Below are 27,159 nucleotides of genomic sequence, written 5' to 3' on the forward strand. Positions count from 1 at the left end.
TCCTAGGAGAAGTAGCAGAGAGGTGAGTTGGGATGGGGTAGGGGTAAGGTGGGAGGGGATTTGGGATGGGGTGGGGGTGAGGTGGGAGGGGATTTGGGATGGGGTGGGGGTGAGGTGGGAGGGGAGCTGAGATGGGGTAGGGGTGAGGTGAAAGGGATGGGGTAGGGGCGAGGTGGGAGGGGATTTGGGATGAAGTAGGGGTGAGGTGGGAGGGGATTTGGGATGAAGTAGGGGTGAGGTGGGAGGGGATTTGAGGTGGGGTAGGGGTGAGGTGGGAAGGGAGTTGGGATTGGGTAGGGGTCAGGTGGGAGGGGATTTGGGATGGGGGAGGGGGGAGGGGGAGGGGATTTGAGATGAGGTAGGGGTGAGGTGTGAGGGGATTTGGGGTGGGATAGGGATGAGGTGGGAGGGGAGTTTCGATGGGGTAGAGGTGAGGTGGGGGTGGGAAGAGAAGCCTGTCCTGGAGGTCAAAGTGCAGCACTTGCATTATGACCCCCTTGAGCCTTGCTTCCTCCTCTGACTCAGGAACACTGTCAGGCTGCGATGTTTTCGGGATGGGGCAATAAACCTAGTTCTCTCCCCACCCTTCCCCTTTGTAACTCTGCTCCATAAAGGGGAGGTTGTGGGAAATGATGAAAAGGTCAAACATTTATAGTGACCCAATATGTCAGAGCAGATGACATCACCCAAGATGGTCCCGAGCACCGTCACTTCCTGCTTTTCACATTTTCCAAGACTGTGTCTTCCAGTGCTGGAGAGGGTGAGCTTCTAAGACAGAGTTAGAAAAACAGTGTACACGCCTGTCAACAGTGGTATCTGGAGGACGTCAGTCAGGTGCACACGATCTTCTAATATGTAACGAGTTCAAATCCATCCTGGGCTACCTGAGACGCTGTCCCAACAAATAAAATAGCCAGGTGTGGTGTAGCATGCCTTCATCCTCAGCACTCTGGGGAGAAAACACTGAAGTAGAGCCCAGTGTGGAATTCTGAGAGTTCAAGGCCTGATCTACATAGCAAATTCCTGACCAGACAGACCTACATAGTGGGACTCTGCCTCAAAAAATAAATACAATAAAAATTGTACCAGCGAATGGAATTCAGTTGGTGGTCTGCTTGCACAGTATGCACAAGGCCCTGGGTTTGATCTCTAGAGCTGCATAAGCCAGAAATCCTGGTGGAGGCTTATAATCCCAGCTCTCTGGAGGTAGAGGTGGGAATCGCAGATCAGGAGTTGAAGGTCAAGGGGAGTTTGAAGCCAGCCTGGGGTATATAAGCAGGGTCCTAAGTAGCCCAGGCTGGTCTCTCTCTCTGACTCTTGGTCTTCCTCAATGCTGGCATGACTCCTCAATTACAGGTGTGATTACACACCTCACTTTGATATGAAACATACCATCCTCCCGCCTCAGCTTCTAGGGCGCAGTAACAAGTACGCAACGCCACACCCTTTGTGGTGAGATTTCCCAGTCACCATCCCTCTAACTCTTCATGGCTTGTTTACAGGTGGCTGTGACCATTTTTTCATAGAGGAGAATTCTGAGTCACCATGGATTGAAGTCACCTTTTCAGGTCACAGAAAGGTCCTGTGACAAGGGAGATATGCAAATGTGAATAGACTGCCAGGATGGGTTACAATCCAGGGGCTGCCTGGTGTGGACTGCTTCTGAGCCAAAGCTGGGGGCGGGCGGGGGTGGGGGAGAGACAGGAGTGAGACCTGCTGGGGGGGTGCAGTGGGAGGGTACTCCTGTGGTGGAGACAGACTATACAAAGGCCAGGGCATGAGGAACATGCAGGGGCTCACCTGAGAGCCGCAAAGGTCTGTGGGAGGCAGGAAAAGAGACAGAATCCAGAGTCTGTGTCAGGCTTAAGATCGCTAGTGGGACTAGAGATACAGCTTCCAGGCTAGTCAGGTGCGTGTGTGTGTGTGTGTGTGTGTGTGTGTGTGTGTGTGTGTGTGTGTGTGTGTGTAAGACAGTATCTGATTCTGTAACCCTGACTGGTTTGTAATTTATAGTAATCCTGCCTCAGCTTCCCCTCTCAAGTGCTGGGATTACAGGTGTGAGTCACCACACCTGGCTTTGGGCTGGCTGCGATGTGCCCCATCTGCTAAGAGAAGACAATCGGATGGACATTAGGCTCTACCTGAGTTGGGCCTTTGAAATCTGCATGGCGCATTCACACACGGTGGAAAGTGACCTCGGCCTGCCTAGGGGATCTCAAGGCCACTGAGCAGGGAAGAAGCTTTTGTGGTACAAAATGGGGTGAGTTGAGCCCTGGGGGTTCCAGACAGGACCAAAAAGAAGATGTGGAGGATGTCTGTGTGGGGATTGAGAGGAAAGGAAGGGGGGTGAGGGACAGGGCAGGGCCGTGCTGGGCTCTCAAGCTCAGAGATTCTACTTCCTCCTCCGCCCATTCCAGTGTTAGCCTCTGGCCTCACCAATGGGCTGGCAAAAGAAAAATTCTTGAGTTTAAAGTCCAGCAGGTAAAGTTCCAGACCTAGGACTCCTGTGTTCCCTATGCAGCATCAAGACACATGGCCAGGGCTGGTGGCAACCTCGGGATCTGGGGGACTTTGGTGCTACTGGTAAGTTCTCTCCCGCTCAGGCCTGAGCTGGGGTCCAAGGGAGGGAAGGGTAGAAAGTGGCTGGAATTTCCATTCCCAGAGGTGTGGAGGGAGGTTCCTCAGCCAGGGCCTTGGAGGAGCAGGGGGTGGTCACTACCTGGAGAAGGAAGGATGCTCTGAGTTTGGAGGAATATAGACAAGTCTTACTAACAGTGGAGTCTGGATGCTGTGGTGTCTGGCGTGAGAGTGAGCATGCATCCAGCCGCGCTCACACACACACACACACACACACACACACACACGGCCCAGCCCCCTGCCTCCCACACCCTAACTCTCTTCCCACAAACCCACGGCGGCGTCCAGGCTCTGGCCTCCCTCCACTCTGCCCACAGTCTGTCTTCAGAGTCCATTTTCATTTTCCTCCTGCTGTCCCCCAGGGCCACCCTCCCTCCCCCAAGGCCTCTGCCTGTATTTTCTCAGAAAGTGAAAGTCCTCACGTTATCTCTTGCCTGTATCCGGGAACCAAGGTTGGTTCCCGATGCCCGGGAGTTCCGCCTCTGCCGTGGGTGACCGGTCTTCCGAACCAACAGAGCGCCAGGGTCAGGGCGACCTTTATCACACCCACATTCCTCTCCTTGGTCAAGGCTGAAGGAAAGGTTGGGGACAGAGATCAGGGGAGTCTCAACCAGCCACGCCAGCCCCGCCTCCCCAGTCTCACCCAGCTCAGCTAATTTCTCCTTACCTGGATCCCCTCTAGGGTCTGTCGGGTTGCACGGTGGTCGGGGCGGCTGGTGAGTAAAACCCCACGTTCCATCGTTGTCCTTGCCAGGGGAGGAGACCCCGGTTCCTCTGGGTCTGACGGCCCATGGCGGCGGGCTGAGGGCAAGGGGAGATTCTCAGCTTGGATGCGGGGAGGTGGTCCACAGTGGTGGGAGGGGGCCTGAGGAATGATCCACGCCTTTCTCACCGGAAAGCCTCCCTCTAATCCTCAGCCCGAAACCCAGTGAGGAACCTGACAGAGGAAGCTCGGAACTCCAGCTCCGTCACTCTGAGCTGGGAGGCCCCAGAGCCCCCTGGCCCTCAGAACCTGACCGGCTGGGTCCGGTGGCGTGGAGATGGTGAGAGAAGGGACATTCAGAACACCACGGACACCCGGGTCGTGGTGGAAGGGCTTGCTCCTGCTTCTTCGCATGAATTTTCCGTGTGGGTAGAAAAGGATGGAAGCAGAAGCTCCACACAAACGGTCAACGCCTCCACAGGTGAGAGGCAGACTCTCTTGTAGTCTTCCTTTCTTTGGAAGGGACGTGCTTAAGGGGTGACAGGAGAGCCTGGTGGTGGTGGTGGCGGTGGCGGTGGTGATGGCAGTGGCGGCGCATGTCTTTGATCCCAGCACTCGGGAGTCAGAGACAGGATGATCTCTGTGAGTTCGAGGCCAGCCTGGTCTATAGAGCGAGATCCAGGACAGCCAGGGCTACACAGAGAAACCCTGGGGGCGGGGGGAGAGAGGAGAGACAGAGAGAGAGAGAGAGAGAGAGAGAGAGAGACAGAGAGAGAGAGAGAGAGAGAGAGAGAGAGAACAGAAGGTGGCAGATTCCACAGTCCAACAGAACTGGAGTGAAATCCATACGAGTGAATCTCTGGGTTTTATCACCCACCTTAAATAGAGGAAAAGAGATACAGGTAAATGGATCCTCATAGTTCATGTAGCCCAGTGGGTCCAGGAGGCTCCCTGGCTTTGCATTATGAGCATAAAGGGAGCACAAAATCAGCATTCCTAATTTCATACTAGATTATCCCTAGCTCCATGGGTTGCACCTGGCCACATCCCCAGAGCTCACCCATCACACAAAACTTGTGCCTCCCTACTGGACTTCCTATTGGCCTCAGCCACCTACCACGGGGTCCATGACTTACAGAAATGTGAGGACCAGGAATAGTTGATCTTCCCATTGGTCTTTCTTACAGTCCCGACCCCAGATGGGAGCAACAGCTGCATTGCCTTTTGTTTTTATTTTGTGACCTGGGTGTGGGTATGGTGTTATCCATTGAAGCAGGTGGCTAGGTCACTGAGGACAGTGACTTCCTCTCTCCCAGCAGCCCTGGACTGCCATTTGCTCCCCTAGGTAGGGTCTCATGAGTACACCCTCCATATATGAATGTTTAGGGCATTCATCTTGTGTAGGCTTTATACCTATGACCACAGCTGTTGGGAGTTCATGAGTACTACAGCTATGTCGTGACCTCAAGACAAGCATTTCACACCCCTCCTCCCCATCTTCCCGGTCTTACATTCCTTTCACCCCCTTTCCATGATGTTCTCTGAGCCTTGGAGGGGATGGCGGGTGTGTCAGGAGTCCCTGTGTTAACCATGTCACCACAGAGAGCAGCTTCTCTGAACAAGGCTGAGGAGCCATGAAGGTCACTGGTAGAAGTCCATGCACTTGTCTCTACTTGGCGCCTGGAGCATGTCCAAACCCTGGTTCATTCTTATATTAATTAATTAATTAAACCATTTATTTATTTATTTATTTATTTATTTATTTATTTATTTATTTATTTATTTATTTATTTATTTGATTTTTCAAGACAGGGTTTCTCTGTGTAGCCCTGGCTATCCTGGAACTCACTCTGCTGGCCTTGAACTAACTAATTGCCTTCCAAGTGCTGGGATTAAAGGCATATGCCACCATACCCAGTCGATGTATTCATTTATTTGTATGTGTGTGGGGGTGGTGGTGGTGGTGGTGGTGATGGTAGTCAGAGTACGTTAACAGCTGTCTTCCTGTGTGGCTCAGTACCTTATTTATTTTATATTATATCTAATTTTATTTATTGCTATCACATGTATGTATTTGTGTGTGCATGCTTAACTGCACATATGACTCCATATCGCCAGCTTATAATTAAATAGGAAGCCCAGACTGTCTTTGAACTTAGGAAGTCCTCCCGTCTCAGTCTCCCAAGGGATGACGTTGTAGGCACAAGCCACCTAGGTTTCACAGATTAGGAAAATTTGGGAGCAAATGACTCACACTTCTGCCCTTATTCTCAGCTCCAAACCCAGTGAGAAACCTGAGGGTGGAGGCTCAGAACACCAGCTCCATCACCCTGACTTGGGACGTCCCTGAGGGCTCCTCCTCCTCCCAGGACCTCACCTACTGGGCCCAGTGCGCTGAAGATGGTGGCCAGATTGAGACCCGGAACACAGCAGACACCCGAGTCACCGTGGATGGACTGGATCCTGCCTCTTCATATAACTGTTCTGTGTGGGTGGAAAGAGATGGAGTCAGCAGCTCCAGGGAGATTCTCAGTCACTCCACAGGTGAGAGCAGACACTCTTGTCTTCTTTCTCCTTAACCAGAAGTGGTGAAAGGCGGTTGAGAAGTGACAAGAGAAATCTGCAGGTGTCATGCCCCAGAGGGAATAAAGTGGAGGCCAAGAATGGACGATTCCCTTTTTTATCAGCCACATCAGAAATGAGCAAGACATGGGTCAAATGGGTCTTCAGGGGATGTTTCAAGTTGTCCAACAAGACCTAAATAGTCTCCTTTTTCTGCCTTTTTCTATTTCCTGTGTGTGTGTGTGTGTGTGTGTGTGTGTGTGTGTGTGTGTGTGTGTGTGTGTTTTGTCTTGCATGTGTATGTGTGTGCTTCCCATGTGAAGGTGAGTGAATGTGTGTGAAGGTCCATGGTTGTGGTCAAGAACCATCAACTCATCAGCTCCATTCATTCTAACCTGGACAGACTTCTTGTCTAGACTTTTTTTCCTCTGAGACAGGGACTCATGATAGAACCATGGCTGTCTTAGAATTCACTATTATAGACCAGGCTGGCCTTGAATTCACAGAGATCAATTTTACTCTGCCTCTGAGTGCTGGGATTAACAGAAGATGCCACCACTCCCAGCCCATTTTATTTATTATTTCATTTGATTTGATATGTGTTTGTTTATTGTGTGTGTGGATGAGTATGTGGAGGTCAGAGGACAATTTGGTGGGAGTAAATTCTCTCCTTCCAATATGTGGGTCTTAGAGATTGAACCCAAGTCATCAGACTTGGTGGCAATCACCTTTATCTGCTGAGCCATCTTGGCAGCCCCTTAATTTTGAATACCAAGATGTCTTTTTTACACTAAGCACAGTCCTTCTCATGGCCTCATTTTCCTTCCCCCATGCACTCCTATTGGCCTTCCTGTCACAGAGAGCTTTCCTTTACTTTTACGTCACGTCTATATGATTTTATGTAACTATATAAAAGTCTAGGAACAAGAAATGAGAGAGATATCCGCCCTTTCTCTTTCTGAGAATGGTTTAATTCACTTACATTCTTTTTCTTTCGAGACAGAGTTTCTCTGTGTATCTTTGGCTGTTCTGGAACTCACTCTGTACACCAGGCTGGCCTCGAACTCACAGAGTACCTCCTGCCTCTGTCTCCTGAATGCTGGGATTAAAGGCATACACGATCATGCCCAGAAAATTTACTTTAAAATTAAAAAACTTATTTTTTGTACATGGGTATTTCCCTGCACATATGTCTGTGCACCGTGCGTGTGTGTGTGTGTGTGTGTGTGTGTGTGTGTGTGTGTGTGTGTGTGTCTGTGCAGCAAGCCAGGAAACATCATTTCTCCATGGTTTCTGCTTCAGTTGCTGCTTCCGGGTTCTTGCCTTGGCATCCCTCAGTGATGGGCTGTGAAGGATGAGTGGAACTAAAGCTTTTGCTCCCCAAGTTGCTTTTGGTCATACTGTTTTATCACAGCAATATAAACTCTATCTAGAGGTGGATGGTGGTGGCACACGCCTTGAATCCCAGTACTCAAGAGGCAGAAACTGTTGGATCTCTGAGTTCTAGGCCAGCCTGGTCTACTGAGCCAATTCTAGGACAGCCTGGGCTACACAGAGGACCCTAAAAAATTAATAATAATAAAAATTAAAGAAACCCTAAGACAATACTCCACAGGGTATAACTTATGCTGCTTATGTACTCATGGGTTTGGGGCCATCACGGAGGCTTGACCAACCTACCAGGTCCACAACCCTGAGGAAAACTGACTCTCCTTCCTCTAGTGGCAAACTGCCTATGATAGCCCTTCAGCTAGCGGGTGGAACTTCAGTATTCCCCCCACAGCTACGCTGGAATGTTGGCTGTCCTGGTCTCCTTCATGATTCGTGCAAGCAATCTCCACCGCCGCTGTGAGTTCATGAGTGTGCAACAGTCCCGTCCTGTCCAGAAGACACCTCTGCCTCTCATCATCTTCCTGCCCTCCTCCTCTGTCACGTTCCCTGAGCCTTGGAGGGTATTTTTTGTACCTTTATTTATTTATTGGTGTGTGTGTGTGTGTGTGTGTGTGTGTGTGTGTGTGTGTGTGTGTGTGTGTGTTTTGGAGGTGTACATGACACTATGCGTGCGGAGGTCACAGACAACCCCCGGAAGTCACTTCTCTCCTTCCACCTTGTGGGTTGTAGGATGGAACTCAGTTGTTAGATGTGGCAGCAAGCCGTTTAACTAGCAAAGCCAGCTCACCAGCCCTCAACATAGTGTTGATATGCTAGAATTTTGTTGTCTAATGTGGGTGTGTTTTATGTTGCTGCTGCTGGTGTTGTTGTTCTTCCAATTCTTATTCATCCTCCTCTTCCTCCTCTTCCTCTTCCTCTTCCTCCTCCTCCTCCTCTTCCTCCTCCTTCTCCTCCTCCTCCTCTTCCTCCTCCTGCTCCTCCTCCTCCTCCTCTTCCTCCTCCTCCTTCTTTTGAAAGAGAGAGTCTCTCTGTTTTGTCCCTCTGGCTGTCCTGGAACTCTATATGTAGATCAGGTTGTTCTTGAAGTACAGAGGTCCACCTGCTTCTGCCTCCCAAATGCTGGGGTTTAAGACCTCTGCTTGTATGCCTGCCTCTTTATTCAGTTCTTTTGTAATGTTAGTGTGTGTGTGTGTGTGTGTGTGTGTGTGTGTGTGTGTGTGTGTGTGTGTTTGTTTGTGTGTGCATATATGTGTAGGTTATTACATTCATGTGTAACAGTGGATCATGTGTGTGCACACGCCTGTGTGTGAATATTTGTTCAGAAGCCAGGAATCAGCCTTAGATGTGGTTCCTCAGAGTCACCAACCTTGTTTTGGAGACAGAGTCTCTTACTCAGACATGGACTCAGCACTTAGACCAGAACCTCTCTTCCCACATTGGCTTCCATAGGGATGACATGTGTGAGCCATCCTGTCATGTTTTCACGTGGGTTCTGGGAATTGAACTCATGTCCTCGAGATTATACGGCAAATACTTTATCAGATGAGCTACCTCCCCAGGCCCTTGTTCATTTTTGAGATAGCATGTCCCTATGTTTCCCAGACTGGCTTGGAACTCAATATGTTGTCTAGACTGGTTTGAATTTGATGGTGCTTGTCACACAGGAGATTGGGAAGGCATGGCCCTCATCACAGACAGCAGGTAGAAAGTGCTGGTCTAGATCTTTGATATTTAGTATGATTGACATGTGGGTAGCACCAGCATTTCCCTACAGCTGATTGGGGATGCTCTATTTCACATCTTTCAGAAAGAGAATCTGTATGCTCAAGCAGTTCTGGTTACATATATGTAAACTTCAAGAACTACGGGTCTAGGCCAGCACAGTGATACCCAGGTGTGAGGCTAGCACTTAGGAGATAGAGATAGATAGGAGGATCTGAAGGTGAGGGTTATCCGTGGCTGCACAGAGATTATGAAGGTAACTGGGACCACATGAGACTGTACTGGTTAATTTTGTCAACTTGACATAAGAGAGTGGCGTCTAGGAAGAGGGAAGTTTAATTGAGAAAATGCCATCATTTTCTTGATGACTGATTGATGTGGGAGGGCTCAGCCCACAGTCCCACAGCGGGTGGTACCATTCCCTAGGCAGGTGGTCTTGGGGTGTATATGAAAGCAAACTGAGAGTTTATGGGGACCAAGCTAGTCAGTAGCATTTCTCCACGGCCCCTGCTTCAGTTCCTGCCTCCAGGTCCCTGACTTGAGTGCCTGCCCTGACTTCCTTCATGACAGACTGTAAGCTGCAAGCTGAACTAACCCTTTCCCCTCCTAGTTGCTCTGAGTCATGGTGCTTTACCACAAAAGTAGAAACCCCAGCAGAGACAGAAACCCTGTCTGAAGACCAGACCTGGTTCATCTACCCAACAAAATACTGAGATCAGCTAGAAAACGTGGAAAGCACAGTGCCCACTGGCTGCCCTCCTTTCCTCTGCCCTGATGCTGACCTGTATCTTTTTTGTTCATTTCTCAGCTCCAAACCCAGTGAGAAACCTGAGGGTGGAGGCTCAGAACACCAGCTCCATCACCCTGACTTGGGACGTCCCTGAGGGCTCCTCCTCCTCCCAGGACCTCACCTACTGGGCCCAGTGCGCTGAAGATGGTGGCCAGATTGAGACCCGGAACACAGCAGACACCCGAGTCACCGTGGATGGACTGGATCCTGCCTCTTCATATAACTGTTCTGTGTGGGTGGAAAGAGATGGAGTCATCAGCTCCAGGGAGACTCTCAGTCACTCCACAGGTGAGAGCAGACACTCTTGTCTTCTTTCCCCTTAACCAGAAGTGGTGAAAGGCAGTTGAGAAGTGACAAGAGAAATCTGCAGGTGTCATGCCCCAGAGGGAATAAAGTGGAGGCCAAGAATGGACGATTCCCTTTTTTATCAGCCACATCAGAAATGAGCAAGACATGGGTCAAATGGGTCTTCAGGGGATGTTTCAAGTTGTCCAACAAGACCTAAATAGTATCCTTTTTCTGCCTTTTTCTATTTCGTGTGTGTGTGTGTGTGTGTGTGTGTGTGTGTGTGTGTGTGTGTGTGTGTGTGTGTTTTGTCTTGCATGTGTATGTGTGTGCTTCCCATGTGAAGGTGAGTGAATGTGTGTGAAGGTCCATGGTTGCGGTCAAGAACCATCAACTCATCAGCTCCATTCAGTCTAACCTGGACAGACTTCTTGTCTAGACTTTTTTTCCTCTGAGACAGGGACTCATGATAGAACCATGGCTGTCCTAGAATTCGCTATTATAGACCAGGCTGGCCTTGAATTCACAGAGATCAACCTTACTCTCCCTCCTAGTGCTGGGATTAACAGAAGATGCCACCACTCCCAGCCCATTTTATTTATTTATTATTTGATTTGATTTAAATGCCTCTGCTTATATACCTGGCTCTTTATTCAGTTCTATTTTAGTGTTTGTGTGTGTGTGTGTGTGTGTGTGTGTGTGTAGGGTTATTACATTCATGTGTAACAGTGGATCGTGTGTGTGCACTCACCTGTGTGTGACTATTTGTTCAGAAGCCAGGAATCCACCTTAGAATGATTCCTCAGGATTCACGGACCTTGTTTTTGAGATAGAGTCTCTTACTCAGACATGGACTCACCACTTAGACCAGATCCTCTCTTCCCAAATTGGTTTCCACAGTGTTGGGATGACAGGTGTGAACCATCCTGTCCTGCTTTTTACGTGGGTTCTGGTCATTGAACTCAGGTCTTCATGATTGTATGGCATATACTTTATCAGATGCGCTACTTCCCCAGGCCCTTGTTCATTTTTGAGATAGCATGTTCCTATGTTTCCCAGACTGGCTTAGAACTCAATATGTTGTCTAGACTGGTTTGAATTTGATGGTGCTTGTCACATAGGAGATTGGGAAGGCATGGCCCTCATCACAGACAGCAGGTAAAAAGTGCTGGTCTTGATCTTTGATATTCAGTATGATTGACATGTGGGTAGCACCAGCATTTCCCTACAGCTGATTGGGGATGCTTTATTTCTCACCTACGGAAAGAGAATCCGTGTGCTCAAGCATGTAGATGTAACCAACCTTCTTATTAAATAAGAAACACAGGACCAATGCAAAAAAGAAAGCCAAGAGGTCAGAGCTAAGAGCTAAAACCTTACCCTTCCTCCTGCGGTGGTCCTACCTCTCCGAACCAGAGCTACCCCTGTGTTAAAGTCTTTAGAGTTCCTGTTCTGCCTTCTCATTGGTTGTAAACCCAACCACATGACCGCCTCGTCACAGCCTGTCTGTATAGACCTCCAGGTTTTCTATAATTGGTATTGAGATTAAAGGCATGTGTATCCAATAATGGCTGTATCCCTGAACACACAGAGACTTACCCAGCTCTGCCTACCAAGTGCTGGATTACAAGCGTACGCCACCACTGCCCTGCTTTCCTGTGGCTTGCTAATAGCTCTGACCCCGGGCAACTTTATTTATTAACATACAAATAACATTTTAATACAAATAAAATATCACCATACAAGCAGTTCTGGTTACATATACGCAAACTTCAAGAACTACTGCTCTAGGCCAGCACAGTGATACCCAGGTGTGATGCTAGCACTTAGGAGATAGAGATAGATAGGAGGATCTGAAGGTGAGGGTTATCCTTGGCTGCATAGAGATTATGAAGGTAACTGGGACCACGTGAGACTGTACTGGCTAGTTTTGTCAACTTGACATAAGAGAGTGGTGTCTAGGAAGAAGGAAGTTTAATTGAGAAAATGCCTTCATTGCCCTGTGAGGCTTTTTCTTGATGTGGGTGGTTTCTGCCCACAGTGGGTGGTGCCATTCCCTAGGTAGGTGGTCTTGGGGTGTATATGAAAGCAAACTGAGCGTTTATGGGGACCAAGCTAGTCAGCAGCATTTCTCCACAGCCCCTGCTTCAGTTCCTGCCTCCAGGTCTCTGACTTGAGTTCCTGCCTTGACTTCCCTTCATGACAGACTGTAAGCTGCAAGCTGAACTAACCCTTTTCCCTCCTAGTTGCTCTGAGTCATGGTGCTTTACCACAAAAGTAGAAACCCCAGCAGAGACAGAAACCCTGTCTGAAGACCAGACCTGGTTCATCTACCCAACAAAATACTGAGATCAGCTAGAAAACGTGGAAAGCACAGTGCCCACTGGCTGCCCTCCTTTCCTCTGCCCTGATGCTGACCTGTATCTTTTTTGTTCATTTCTCAGCTCCAAACCCAGTGAGAAACCTGAGGGTGGAGGCTCAGAACACCAGCTCCATCACCCTGACTTGGGACGTCCCTGAGGGCTCCTCCTCCTCCCAGGACCTCACCTACTGGGCCCAGTGCGCTGAAGATGGTGGCCAGAATGAGACCCGGAACACAGCAGACACCCGAGTCACCGTGGATGGACTGGATCCTGCCTCTTCATATAACTGTTCTGTGTGGGTGGAAAGAGATGGAGTCATCAGCTCCAGGGAGACTCTCAGTCACTCCACAGGTGAGAGCAGACACTCTTGTCTTCTTTCCCCTTAACCAGAAGTGGTGAAAGGCAGTTGAGAAGTGACAAGAGAAATCTGCAGGTGTCATGCCCCAGAGGGAATAAAGTGGAGGCCAAGAATGGACGATTCCCTTTTTTATCAGCCACATCAGAAATGAGCAAGACATGGGTCAAATGGGTCTTCAGGGGATGTTTCAAGTTGTCCAACAAGACCTAAATAGTTTCCTTTTTCTGCCTTTTTCTATTTCCTGTGTGTGTGTGTGTGTGTGTGTGTGTGTGTGTGTGTGTGTGTGTGTGTGTGTGTTTTGTCTTGCATGTGTATGGGTGTGCTTCCCATGTGAAGGTGAGTGAATGTGTGTGAAGGTCCATGGTTGCGGTCAAGAACCATCAACTCATCAGCTCCATTCAGTCTAACCTGGACAGACTTCTTGTCTAGACTTTTTTTCCTCTGAGACAGGGACTCATGATAGAACCATGGCTGTCCTAGAATTCGCTATTATAGACCAGGCTGGCCTTGAATTCACAGAGATCAACCTTACTCTCTCTCCTAGTGCTGGGATTAACAGAAGATGCCACCACTCCCAGGCCATTTTATTTATTTATTATTTGATTTGATTTAAATGCCTCTGCTTATATACCTGGCTCTTTATTCAGTTCTATTTTAGTGTTTGTGTGTGTGTGTGTGTGTGTGTGTGTGTGTGTGTGTGTGTAGGGTTATTACATTCATGTGTAACAGTGGATCGTGTGTGTGCACTCACCTGTGTGTGACTATTTGTTCAGAAGCCAGGAATCCACCTTAGAATGATTCCTCAGGATTCATGGACCTTGTTTTTGAGATAGAGTCTCTTACTCAGACATGGACTCACCACTTAGACCAGATCCTCTCTTCCCAAATTGGTTTCCACAGTGTTGGGATGACAGGTGTGAACCATCCTGTCCTGCTTTTTACGTGGGTTCTGGTCATTGAACTCAGGTCTTCATGATTGTATGGCATATACTTTATCAGATGAGCTACTTCCCCAGGCCCTTGTTCACTTTTAAGATAGCATGTCCCTATGTTTCCCAGACTAGCTTGGAACTCAATATGTTGTCTAGACTGGTTTGAATTTGATGGTGCTTGTCACATAGGAGATTGGGAAGGCATGGCCCTCATCACAGACAGCAGGTAAAAAGTGCTGGTCTTGATCTTTGATATTCAGTATGATTGACATGTGGGTAGCACCAGCATTTCCCTACAGCTGATTGGGGATGCTTTATTTCTCACCTACGGAAAGAGAATCCGTGTGCTCAAGCATGTAGATGTAACCAACCTTCTTATTAAATAAGAAACACAGGACCAATGCAAAAAAGAAAGCCAAGAGGTCAGAGCTAAGAGCTAAAACCTTACCCTTCCTCCTGCGGTGGTCCTACCTCTCCGAACCAGAGCTACCCCTGTGTTAAAGTCTTTAGAGTTCCTGTTCTGCCTTCTCATTGGTTGTAAACCCAACCACATGACCGCCTCGTCACAGCCTGTCTGTATAGACCTCCAGGTTTTCTATAATTGGTATTGAGATTAAAGGCATGTGTATCCAATAATGGCTGTATCCCTGAACACACAGAGACTTACCCAACTCTGCCTACCAAGTGCTGGATTACAAGCGTACGCCACCACTGCCCTGCTTTCCTGTGGCTTGCTAATAGCTCTGACCCCGGGCAACTTTATTTATTAACATACAAATAACATTTTAATACAAATAAAATATCACCATACAAGCAGTTCTGGTTACATATACGCAAACTTCAAGAACTACTGCTCTAGGCCAGCACAGTGATACCCAGGTGTGATGCTAGCACTTAGGAGATAGAGATAGATAGGAGGATCTGAAGGTGAGGGTTATCCTTGGCTGCATAGAGATTATGAAGGTAACTGGGACCACGTGAGACTGTACTGGCTAGTTTTGTCAACTTGACATAAGAGAGTGGTGTCTAGGAAGAAGGAAGTTTAATTGAGAAAATGCCTTCATTGCCCTGTGAGGCTTTTTCTTGATGTGGGTGGTTTCTGCCCACAGTGGGTGGTGCCATTCCCTAGGTAGGTGGTCTTGGGGTGTATATGAAAGCAAACTGAGCGTTTATGGGGACCAAGCTAGTCAGCAGCATTTCTCCACAGCCCCTGCTTCAGTTCCTGCCTCCAGGTCTCTGACTTGAGTTCCTGCCTTGACTTCCCTTCATGACAGACTGTAAGCTGCAAGCTGAACTAACCCTTTTCCCTCCTAGTTGCTCTGAGTCATGGTGCTTTACCACAAAAGTAGAAACCCCAGCAGAGACAGAAACCCTGTCTGAAGACCAGACCTGGTTCATCTACCCAACAAAATACTGAGATCAGCTAGAAAACGTGGAAAGCACAGTGCCCACTGGCTGCCCTCCTTTCCTCTGCCCTGATGCTGACCTGTATCTTTTTTGTTCATTTCTCAGCTCCAAACCCAGTGAGAAACCTGAGGGTGGAGGCTCAGAACACCAGCTCCATCACCCTGACTTGGGACGTCCCTGAGGGCTCCTCCTCCTCCCAGGACCTCACCTACTGGGCCCAGTGCGCTGAAGATGGTGGCCAGAATGAGACCCGGAACACAGCAGACACCCGAGTCACCGTGGATGGACTGGATCCTGCCTCTTCATATAACTGTTCTGTGTGGGTGGAAAGAGATGGAGTCATCAGCTCCAGGGAGACTCTCAGTCACTCCACAGGTGAGAGCAGACACTCTTGTCTTCTTTCCCCTTAACCAGAAGTGGTGAAAGGCAGTTGAGAAGTGACAAGAGAAATCTGCAGGTGTCATGCCCCAGAGGGAATAAAGTGGAGGCCAAGAATGGACGATTCCCTTTTTTATCAGCCACATCAGAAATGAGCAAGACATGGGTCAAATGGGTCTTCAGGGGATGTTTCAAGTTGTCCAACAAGACCTAAATAGTTTCCTTTTTCTGCCTTTTTCTATTTCCTGTGTGTGTGTGTGTGTGTGTGTGTGTGTGTGTGTGTGTGTGTGTGTGTGTGTTTTGTCTTGCATGTGTATGGGTGTGCTTCCCATGTGAAGGTGAGTGAATGTGTGTGAAGGTCCATGGTTGCGGTCAAGAACCATCAACTCATCAGCTCCATTCAGTCTAACCTGGACAGACTTCTTGTCTAGACTTTTTTTCCTCTGAGACAGGGACTCATGATAGAACCATGGCTGTCCTAGAATTCGCTATTATAGACCAGGCTGGCCTTGAATTCACAGAGATCAACCTTACTCTCTCTCCTAGTGCTGGGATTAACAGAAGATGCCACCACTCCCAGCCCATTTTATTTATTTATTATTTGATTTGATTTAAATGCCTCTGCTTATATACCTGGCTCTTTATTCAGTTCTATTTTAGTGTTTGTGTGTGTGTGTGTGTGTGTGTGTGTGTGTGTGTGTGTGTAGGGTTATTACATTCATGTGTAACAGTGGATCGTGTGTGTGCACTCACCTGTGTGTGACTATTTGTTCAGAAGCCAGGAATCCACCTTAGAATGATTCCTCAGGATTCATGGACCTTGTTTTTGAGATAGAGTCTCTTACTCAGACATGGACTCACCACTTAGACCAGATCCTCTCTTCCCAAATTGGTTTCCACAGTGTTGGGATGACAGGTGTGAACCATCCTGTCCTGCTTTTTACGTGGGTTCTGGTCATTGAACTCAGGTCTTCATGATTGTATGGCATATACTTTATCAGATGAGCTACTTCCCCAGGCCCTTGTTCACTTTTAAGATAGCATGTCCCTATGTTTCCCAGACTAGCTTGGAACTCAATATGTTGTCTAGACTGGTTTGAATTTGATGGTGCTTGTCACATAGGAGATTGGGAAGGCATGGCCCTCATCACAGACAGCAGGTAAAAAGTGCTGGTCTTGATCTTTGATATTCAGTATGATTGACATGTGGGTAGCACCAGCATTTCCCTACAGCTGATTGGGGATGCTTTATTTCTCACCTACGGAAAGAGAATCCGTGTGCTCAAGCATGTAGATGTAACCAACCTTCTTATTAAATAAGAAACACAGGACCAATGCAAAAAAGAAAGCCAAGAGGTCAGAGCTAAGAGCTAAAACCTTACCCTTCCTCCTGCGGTGGTCCTACCTCTCCGAACCAGAGCTACCCCTGTGTTAAAGTCTTTAGAGTTCCTGTTCTGCCTTCTCATTGGTTGTAAACCCAACCACATGACCGCCTCGTCACAGCCTGTCTGTATAGACCTCCAGGTTTTCTATAATTGGTATTGAGATTAAAGGCATGTGTATCCAATAATGGCTGTATCCCTGAACACACAGAGACTTACCCAGCTCTGCCTACCAAGTGCTGGATTACAAGCGTACGCCACCACTGCCCTGCTTTCCTGTGGCTTGCTAATAGCTCTGACCCCGGGCAACTTTATTTATTAACATACAAATAACATTTTAATACAAATAAAATATCACCATACAAGCAGTTCTGGTTACATATACGCAAACTTCAAGAACTACTGCTCTAGGCCAGCACAGTGATACCCAGGTGTGATGCTAGCACTTAGGAGATAGAGATAGATAGGAGGATCTGAAGGTGAGGGTTATCCTTGGCTGCATAGAGATTATGAAGGTAACTGGGACCACGTGAGACTGTACTGGCTAGTTTTGTCAACTTGACATAAGAGAGTGGTGTCTAGGAAGAAGGAAGTTTAATTGAGAAAATGCCTTCATTGCCCTGTGAGGCTTTTTCTTGATGTGGGTGGTTTCTGCCCACAGTGGGTGGTGCCATTCCCTAGGTAGGTGGTCTTGGGGTGTATATGAAAGCAAACTGAGCGTTTATGGGGACCAAGCTAGTCAGCAGCATTTCTCCACAGCCCCTGCTTCAGTTCCTGCCTCCAGGTCTCTGACTTGAGTTCCTGCCTTGACTTCCCTTCATGACAGACTGTAAGCTGCAAGCTGAACTAACCCTTTTCCCTCCTAGTTGCTCTGAGTCATGGTGCTTTACCACAAAAGTAGAAACCCCAGCAGAGACAGAAACCCTGTCTGAAGACCAGACCTGGTTCATCTACCCAACAAAATACTGAGATCAGCTAGAAAACGTGGAAAGCACAGTGCCCACTGGCTGCCCTCCTTTCCTCTGCCCTGATGCTGACCTGTATCTTTTTTGTTCATTTCTCAGCTCCAAACCCAGTGAGAAACCTGAGGGTGGAGGCTCAGAACACCAGCTCCATCACCCTGACTTGGGACGTCCCTGAGGGCTCCTCCTCCTCCCAGGACCTCACCTACTGGGCCCAGTGCGCTGAAGATGGTGGCCAGAATGAGACCCGGAACACAGCAGACACCCGAGTCACCGTGGATGGACTGGATCCTGCCTCTTCATATAACTGTTCTGTGTGGGTGGAAAGAGATGGAGTCATCAGCTCCAGGGAGACTCTCAGTCACTCCACAGGTGAGAGCAGACACTCTTGTCTTCTTTCCCCTTAACCAGAAGTGGTGAAAGGCAGTTGAGAAGTGACAAGAGAAATCTGCAGGTGTCATGCCCCAGAGGGAATAAAGTGGAGGCCAAGAATGGACGATTCCCTTTTTTATCAGCCACATCAGAAATGAGCAAGACATGGGTCAAATGGGTCTTCAGGGGATGTTTCAAGTTGTCCAACAAGACCTAAATAGTTTCCTTTTTCTGCCTTTTTCTATTTCCTGTGTGTGTGTGTGTGTGTGTGTGTGTGTGTGTGTGTGTTTTGTCTTGCATGTGTATGGGTGTGCTTCCCATGTGAAGGTGAGTGAATGTGTGTGAAGGTCCATGGTTGCGGTCAAGAACCATCAACTCATCAGCTCCATTCAGTCTAACCTGGACAGACTTCTTGTCTAGACTTTTTTTCCTCTGAGACAGGGACTCATGATAGAACCATGGCTGTCCTAGAATTCGCTATTATAGACCAGGCTGGCCTTGAATTCACAGAGATCAACCTTACTCTCTCTCCTAGTGCTGGGATTAACAGAAGATGCCACCACTCCCAGGCCATTTTATTTATTTATTATTTGATTTGATTTAAATGCCTCTGCTTATATACCTGGCTCTTTATTCAGTTCTATTTTAGTGTTTGTGTGTGTGTGTGTGTGTGTGTGTGTGTGTGTGTGTGTGTGTGTGTGTGTAGGGTTATTACATTCATGTGTAACAGTGGATCGTGTGTGTGCACTCACCTGTGTGTGACTATTTGTTCAGAAGCCAGGAATCCACCTTAGAATGATTCCTCAGGATTCATGGACCTTGTTTTTGAGATAGAGTCTCTTACTCAGACATGGACTCACCACTTAGACCAGATCCTCTCTTCCCAAATTGGTTTCCACAGTGTTGGGATGACAGGTGTGAACCATCCTGTCCTGCTTTTTACGTGGGTTCTGGTCATTGAACTCAGGTCTTCATGATTGTATGGCATATACTTTATCAGATGAGCTACTTCCCCAGGCCCTTGTTCACTTTTAAGATAGCATGTCCCTATGTTTCCCAGACTAGCTTGGAACTCAATATGTTGTCTAGACTGGTTTGAATTTGATGGTGCTTGTCACATAGGAGATTGGGAAGGCATGGCCCTCATCACAGACAGCAGGTAAAAAGTGCTGGTCTTGATCTTTGATATTCAGTATGATTGACATGTGGGTAGCACCAGCATTTCCCTACAGCTGATTGGGGATGCTTTATTTCTCACCTACGGAAAGAGAATCCGTGTGCTCAAGCATGTAGATGTAACCAACCTTCTTATTAAATAAGAAACACAGGACCAATGCAAAAAAGAAAGCCAAGAGGTCAGAGCTAAGAGCTAAAACCTTACCCTTCCTCCTGCGGTGGTCCTACCTCTCCGAACCAGAGCTACCCCTGTGTTAAAGTCTTTAGAGTTCCTGTTCTGCCTTCTCATTGGTTGTAAACCCAACCACATGACCGCCTCGTCACAGCCTGTCTGTATAGACCTCCAGGTTTTCTATAATTGGTATTGAGATTAAAGGCATGTGTATCCAATAATGGCTGTATCCCTGAACACACAGAGACTTACCCAACTCTGCCTACCAAGTGCTGGATTACAAGCGTACGCCACCACTGCCCTGCTTTCCTGTGGCTTGCTAATAGCTCTGACCCCGGGCAACTTTATTTATTAACATACAAATAACATTTTAATACAAATAAAATATCACCATACAAGCAGTTCTGGTTACATATACGCAAACTTCAAGAACTACTGCTCTAGGCCAGCACAGTGATACCCAGGTGTGATGCTAGCACTTAGGAGATAGAGATAGATAGGAGGATCTGAAGGTGAGGGTTATCCTTGGCTGCATAGAGATTATGAAGGTAACTGGGACCACGTGAGACTGTACTGGCTAGTTTTGTCAACTTGACATAAGAGAGTGGTGTCTAGGAAGAAGGAAGTTTAATTGAGAAAATGCCTTCATTGCCCTGTGAGGCTTTTTCTTGATGTGGGTGGTTTCTGCCCACAGTGGGTGGTGCCATTCCCTAGGTAGGTGGTCTTGGGGTGTATATGAAAGCAAACTGAGCGTTTATGGGGACCAAGCTAGTCAGCAGCATTTCTCCACAGCCCCTGCTTCAGTTCCTGCCTCCAGGTCTCTGACTTGAGTTCCTGCCTTGACTTCCCTTCATGACAGACTGTAAGCTGCAAGCTGAACTAACCCTTTTCCCTCCTAGTTGCTCTGAGTCATGGTGCTTTACCACAAAAGTAGAAACCCCAGCAGAGACAGAAACCCTGTCTGAAGACCAGACCTGGTTCATCTACCCAACAAAATACTGAGATCAGCTAGAAAACGTGGAAAGCACAGTGCCCACTGGCTGCCCTCCTTTCCTCTGCCCTGATGCTGACCTGTATCTTTTTTGTTCATTTCTCAGCTCCAAACCCAGTGAGAAACCTGAGGGTGGAGGCTCAGAACACCAGCTCCATCACCCTGACTTGGGACGTCCCTGAGGGCTCCTCCTCCTCCCAGGACCTCACCTACTGGGCCCAGTGCGCTGAAGATGGTGGCCAGAATGAGACCCGGAACACAGCAGACACCCGAGTCACCGTGGATGGACTGGATCCTGCCTCTTCATATAACTGTTCTGTGTGGGTGGAAAGAGATGGAGTCATCAGCTCCAGGGAGACTCTCAGTCACTCCACAGGTGAGAGCAGACACTCTTGTCTTCTTTCCCCTTAACCAGAAGTGGTGAAAGGCAGTTGAGAAGTGACAAGAGAAATCTGCAGGTGTCATGCCCCAGAGGGAATAAAGTGGAGGCCAAGAATGGACGATTCCCTTTTTTATCAGCCACATCAGAAATGAGCAAGACATGGGTCAAATGGGTCTTCAGGGGATGTTTCAAGTTGTCCAACAAGACCTAAATAGTTTCCTTTTTCTGCCTTTTTCTATTTCCTGTGTGTGTGTGTGTGTGTGTGTGTGTGTGTGTGTGTGTGTGTGTGTGTGTGTGTTTTGTCTTGCATGTGTATGGGTGTGCTTCCCATGTGAAGGTGAGTGAATGTGTGTGAAGGTCCATGGTTGCGGTCAAGAACCATCAACTCATCAGCTCCATTCAGTCTAACCTGGACAGACTTCTTGTCTAGACTTTTTTTCCTCTGAGACAGGGACTCATGATAGAACCATGGCTGTCCTAGAATTCGCTATTATAGACCAGGCTGGCCTTGAATTCACAGAGATCAACCTTACTCTCTCTCCTAGTGCTGGGATTAACAGAAGATGCCACCACTCCCAGCCCATTTTATTTATTTATTATTTGATTTGATTTAAATGCCTCTGCTTATATACCTGGCTCTTTATTCAGTTCTATTTTAGTGTTTGTGTGTGTGTGTGTGTGTGTGTGTGTGTGTGTGTGTGTGTAGGGTTATTACATTCATGTGTAACAGTGGATCGTGTGTGTGCACTCACCTGTGTGTGACTATTTGTTCAGAAGCCAGGAATCCACCTTAGAATGATTCCTCAGGATTCACGGACCTTGTTTTTGAGATAGAGTCTCTTACTCAGACATGGACTCACCACTTAGACCAGATCCTCTCTTCCCAAATTGGTTTCCACAGTGTTGGGATGACAGGTGTGAACCATCCTGTCCTGCTTTTTACGTGGGTTCTGGTCATTGAACTCAGGTCTTCATGATTGTATGGCATATACTTTATCAGATGAGCTACTTCCCCAGGCCCTTGTTCACTTTTAAGATAGCATGTCCCTATGTTTCCCAGACTAGCTTGGAACTCAATATGTTGTCTAGACTGGTTTGAATTTGATGGTGCTTGTCACATAGGAGATTGGGAAGGCATGGCCCTCATCACAGACAGCAGGTAAAAAGTGCTGGTCTTGATCTTTGATATTCAGTATGATTGACATGTGGGTAGCACCAGCATTTCCCTACAGCTGATTGGGGATGCTTTATTTCTCACCTACGGAAAGAGAATCCGTGTGCTCAAGCATGTAGATGTAACCAACCTTCTTATTAAATAAGAAACACAGGACCAATGCAAAAAAGAAAGCCAAGAGGTCAGAGCTAAGAGCTAAAACCTTACCCTTCCTCCTGCGGTGGTCCTACCTCTCCGAACCAGAGCTACCCCTGTGTTAAAGTCTTTAGAGTTCCTGTTCTGCCTTCTCATTGGTTGTAAACCCAACCACATGACCGCCTCGTCACAGCCTGTCTGTATAGACCTCCAGGTTTTCTATAATTGGTATTGAGATTAAAGGCATGTGTATCCAATAATGGCTGTATCCCTGAACACACAGAGACTTACCCAGCTCTGCCTACCAAGTGCTGGATTACAAGCGTATGCCACCACTGCCCTGCTTTCCTGTGGCTTGCTAATAGCTCTGACCCCGGGCAACTTTATTTATTAACATACAAATAACATTTTAATACAAATAAAATATCACCATACAAGCAGTTCTGGTTACATATACGCAAACTTCAAGAACTACTGCTCTAGGCCAGCACAGTGATACCCAGGTGTGATGCTAGCACTTAGGAGATAGAGATAGATAGGAGGATCTGAAGGTGAGGGTTATCCTTGGCTGCATAGAGATTATGAAGGTAACTGGGACCACGTGAGACTGTACTGGCTAGTTTTGTCAACTTGACATAAGAGAGTGGTGTCTAGGAAGAAGGAAGTTTAATTGAGAAAATGCCTTCATTGCCCTGTGAGGCTTTTTCTTGATGTGGGAGGGCTCAGCCCACAGTCCCACAGTGGGTGGTGCCATTCCCTAGGTAGGTGGTCTTGGGGTGTATATGAAAGCAAACTGAGCGTTTATGGGGACCAAGCTAGTCAGCAGCATTTCTCCACGGCCCCTGCTTCAGTTCCTGCCTCCAGGTCCCTGACTTGAGTTCCTGCCCTGACTTCCCTTCATGACAGACTGTAAGCTGCAAGCTGAACTAACCCTTTCCCCTCCTAGTTGCTCTGAGTCATGGTGCTTTACCACAAAAGTAGAAACCCCAGCAGAGACAGAAACCCTGTCTGAAGACCAGACCTGGTTCATCTACCCAACAAAATACTGAGATCAGCTAGAAAACGTGGAAAGCACAGTGCCCACTGGCTGCCCTCCTTTCCTCTGCCCTGATGCTGACCTGTATCTTTTTTGTTCATTTCTCAGCTCCAAACCCAGTGAGAAACCTGAGGGTGGAGGCTCAGAACACCAGCTCCATCACCCTGACTTGGGACGTCCCTGAGGGCTCCTCCTCCTCCCAGGACCTCACCTACTGGGCCCAGTGCGCTGAAGATGGTGGCCAGATTGAGACCCGGAACACAGCAGACACCCGAGTCACCGTGGATGGACTGGATCCTGCCTCTTCATATAACTGTTCTGTGTGGGTGGAAAGAGATGGAGTCATCAGCTCCAGGGAGACTCTCAGTCACTCCACAGGTGAGAGTGGACACTCTTGTCTTCTTTCTCCTTAGTGGCAAGTGGTGAAAGGTGACAGGAGAATGGGGCAGTGTCTATGATTCAATAGAACTAATGCAAATCACCCATTCCGATGGATAGATAGACATATGTACATAGATTATAGATGATGTATATGTGTAGATATAAGATAGACTATAGATAAATGACAGGTAGTTAGATATATAGGTAGGTAGATAGATGGATACATTGATCGATAGATAGATAGATAGATAGATAGATAGATAGATAAATTGATAGATGATATCTGGGGAGTAATACTGGGGATTGAACCCAAGGCTTCATGTTTTCAAGGCAAGAATGCTACCAACTTACTGCGTAGCCCAAATTGGCCTCAATCTCCAAATGGCTGGATTACGGCCACTCGCACGCATTGTTTTGCTAAGGACAGTTGGTGGTACTGCCTGAGCATTGCTAGGAGAACAGGGCCAACCATCCAGCATACAGTCCCTTTGCGACATTCACAGGAGAAGACAGGGTCTGTCTTGGAGCAATCTTTCTCCAGTTGAAAGGCCAGCCTGGGCTTTCCAGAACTTGAAAAACAAAACAAATCAATCAATCAAACAAAAACCCCCAAGAAATAAGAGAAATCTGAGAAGTGCTGGGCTAGTCTAAGACACCTTAACCTGGTTGAACAAAGGGTTGAAGGAGCGCTGGGGATCTGAGGGCCTGAAATACCTGCTGACTGCCTCTCTTGTTTGGGATCCCTGCTCAACTTGAATTATTCTCAATTGTCTTTCAGCTCCTAACCCAGTAATAAACATGTTTTGCGTGAGTCAGAGTAATAATTCCATCGCTTGGAGCTGGGAGGCCCCCCAGGACCCAGACCTTCAGGGTTACACCTATAGGGTGCAGTGTACTGGAGAGCGAGACAAGAACGAGACCCGGAGCATTACGAACACCAGCATCACATTTGACGAACTTGAGGCTGGGACCTTGTACAACTTCTCTGTGTGGGCCCAAAAGAATGGAATCTCAAGCTCTCCGGAGACCCTGTCCAACGCCACAGGTGAGAGACTAAGAGCTAGGAAAGAGGGTCCCTCCTTTGAGTCTGGGACCCCACTCTTTATTTATTTGTGTGTGGCTGTGGGTAGGTTGGGTGTACAGAAGTCAGAGGACAACTTGCAGGAGTCTACGAACTGATGCCTAAGCATTCAAATATCTGAACCTATGGGGGCCATTTTCATTCAAAGCGCTACACTGATGTTACCATAGTTTGAATGTATATGGCCTATGCCTAGGGACTGTCATTCCTCAACCAGCAGGAATTTCAAAACTACGGGTTCTGGGGTTTTTTGGGTGGGTAGGCTCTTGGAGTCAGGAAGGCTCAGTTCCACTCCTCAGAAACCACCACCACCAGCAGCAGTTGCTTCTGTTGAAATAGACGTGTGAAGGATGTCTGGTCGCAGCCTACACACGGCGGGTACCACTCATGAGGAGAGCCCAAATCTCTCCAGAGACTCCGTCCACTGCTGATGGATGAATGCTTTAATCCTTAGTCCCCGGGGCTGAGAATACTAAAATTAGTAGCTCCCTCTAACCACTTGGTGTGTTTAAGAGTAAGAAAGGATCCTGTCCTCGGGTGGATGTGGGACAGGCAATTAGAAAAGGTCAGACTTCATGGGGCCCGAGAGGTAACTGGACCACAAATCCCATCATGCCACGGGGCCAGGACTTCCTATATTGAGATACGGAGATTCCAAGGCCTCAAGGGAATTGTAGTTTGAGGTGACTGAAGAGCTATACATATGGACAGAGAGAACTCAGATGATCCTGGTCCCCACCATGTTTCTAGGTTCTTTCTTTTCTCACTGGAATCACTGATGACCACAAACTCCCTATGTGGCTCAGGTTAGCCTTGAACTCATGGCAATCTCCTACTTGAGCCTCCCAAATACTAGGATTACAGGTGTTAACCAACGTGATTGGCTGGGAAGGGGGATCTCTGGGTCTACAACCCTTAGGGCTCTGCTCACTTTCAGCTCCCAATGAGGTGACAGATCTACAGAATAAAAGCCACACCAACAGCTCAGTGACCTTGATATGGAGTGCTCCCGAGGACCGCTATTCTCACAGCTACACCTACTGGGTTCAGTGGGCCAGTGAGAAAGAAGAGCCCCAGGGAAAGAAAGATACCTCAGGATATGGAGCCAGTTTCAAGGACAGTACCAATGAGTCTTCTTATGAGGCCAAGGGTCTCAGGCCTGGCACTTTGTACAACTTCAGCGTGTGGGCGGAGAGGAGCCATGTGTCCAGCTCCATACAGCACCTCCAGGCACCCACAGGTGAGATGCCTCACTCTCTTTGTACCTGGTGGGATAGGGCTTAGGTCGACTTCATGGGCAAGAAGGGAACAGAAATGTTGGTGGGATGGCTCAATGGTTAAGAGCACTTGCTGCCCTTACAGAGTTCAATACCCAGCACTTATGTTCAGTGGTTCACAAACACCTTTAACCTAAGTGGAGGAGACCCAATGCCCTTTTCTGGCCTCAGTGGGCACCTCTACCCATATATATATATATATCCCTACACAGACTATGACACATACCCGTAACAAAAATATTTCTAAAGGGAAAAAATGTGAGTGGACTACAAATTCCGTAATGCCATGAGGTTGAGACTATATATTCTAAAGGGGGAAAAATGTGGGTGGACTACAAATTCCATAATGCCATGAGGTTGAGACTATACAGTCAGTGATACAGAGTACAAGGCATTATGGGAGTTGTAGTCTGGGAGGACTTCAGTCTTTTGAGGATCAGAGAAGATGAGGTGTTTGAGTCTGGAGAGGACGAGATGGGCGAGCTCTCCGAGAGTTGGGTGTGCACAACCAGTCACGTTTGGTGGGTGGCTCATCCCGATTCCTCTTGTTTCCTTTACTCAGCCCCAGATCCTGTCAACAGCATCTCCTGTGTCAGCACCTCTGGGGGCTACGGGGTCATCCTGACCTGGTCCTGCCCATCTGGGGGTTATGAGACCTTTGAGGTGGAGGTGGGCAGGCAATGGATGTCCCGGAATGGATCTTTCTGCGAGAAGGGCGTGTCTGTGTCAGATCTTGGGCCGGCTCAGTCCTACACGGCCACCATCACGACTGTCTCGAATGGATTGAGGGTCCCGTCCATCTCTGTGACCTGCTACACAGAGAGCACAGGTGAGAAGCGTCCCAGGGACAAACCTTCAGATCTTGCCGTGAAGGGAAGCCATGGGCTTTTGTTTTTGTTGTTACTGGTTTTTTTGTTTTGTTTTTGTTTTGGTCTGTCTGCCTTTTGTTTTCTGCTCTGTCTCTGTCTCTCTCTCTTTCTCTCTGAGCGTGTACCTGTGTGTAGGCTCATGTGCACATGTGTGTATGCATGTGGCCAGAGGACAATCTTGGGTGTTGTTCATGTATATCTACATTAAATTTTTTTATAACATTTACTTATTTATTTTTC

General features: G+C 47.8%; 1 protein-coding gene across 1 annotated transcript in view; it reads left to right on the forward strand.

The window, feature by feature from the left end:
* Positions 1 to 1,802: 1,802 nt before the first annotated feature.
* The window catches only part of Ptprh (protein tyrosine phosphatase receptor type H), a 37,823-nt gene continuing 12,466 nt past the window's right edge, over positions 1,803 to 27,159 (forward strand). Inside the window, exons 1-14 of the mRNA XM_052763337.1 lie at positions 1,803 to 2,260; positions 2,522 to 2,583; positions 3,320 to 3,353; positions 3,555 to 3,821; positions 5,615 to 5,884; positions 9,825 to 10,094; positions 12,536 to 12,805; positions 15,257 to 15,526; positions 17,976 to 18,245; positions 20,691 to 20,960; positions 23,420 to 23,689; positions 24,471 to 24,737; positions 25,711 to 26,013; positions 26,613 to 26,879. Of these exons, the coding sequence (XP_052619297.1) occupies positions 2,533 to 2,583; positions 3,320 to 3,353; positions 3,555 to 3,821; positions 5,615 to 5,884; positions 9,825 to 10,094; positions 12,536 to 12,805; positions 15,257 to 15,526; positions 17,976 to 18,245; positions 20,691 to 20,960; positions 23,420 to 23,689; positions 24,471 to 24,737; positions 25,711 to 26,013; positions 26,613 to 26,879 (3,079 nt within the window). The 5' untranslated portion in view covers positions 1,803 to 2,260; positions 2,522 to 2,532. The remainder of the gene's footprint in view (positions 2,261 to 2,521; positions 2,584 to 3,319; positions 3,354 to 3,554; positions 3,822 to 5,614; positions 5,885 to 9,824; positions 10,095 to 12,535; positions 12,806 to 15,256; positions 15,527 to 17,975; positions 18,246 to 20,690; positions 20,961 to 23,419; positions 23,690 to 24,470; positions 24,738 to 25,710; positions 26,014 to 26,612; positions 26,880 to 27,159) is intronic.

The sequence above is a fragment of the Peromyscus californicus genome, unplaced genomic scaffold, assembly GCF_007827085.1.
Source record: "Peromyscus californicus insignis strain IS unplaced genomic scaffold, ASM782708v3 Scaffold_4__1_contigs__length_199733344, whole genome shotgun sequence".
NCBI lineage: Eukaryota > Metazoa > Chordata > Mammalia > Rodentia > Cricetidae > Peromyscus > Peromyscus californicus.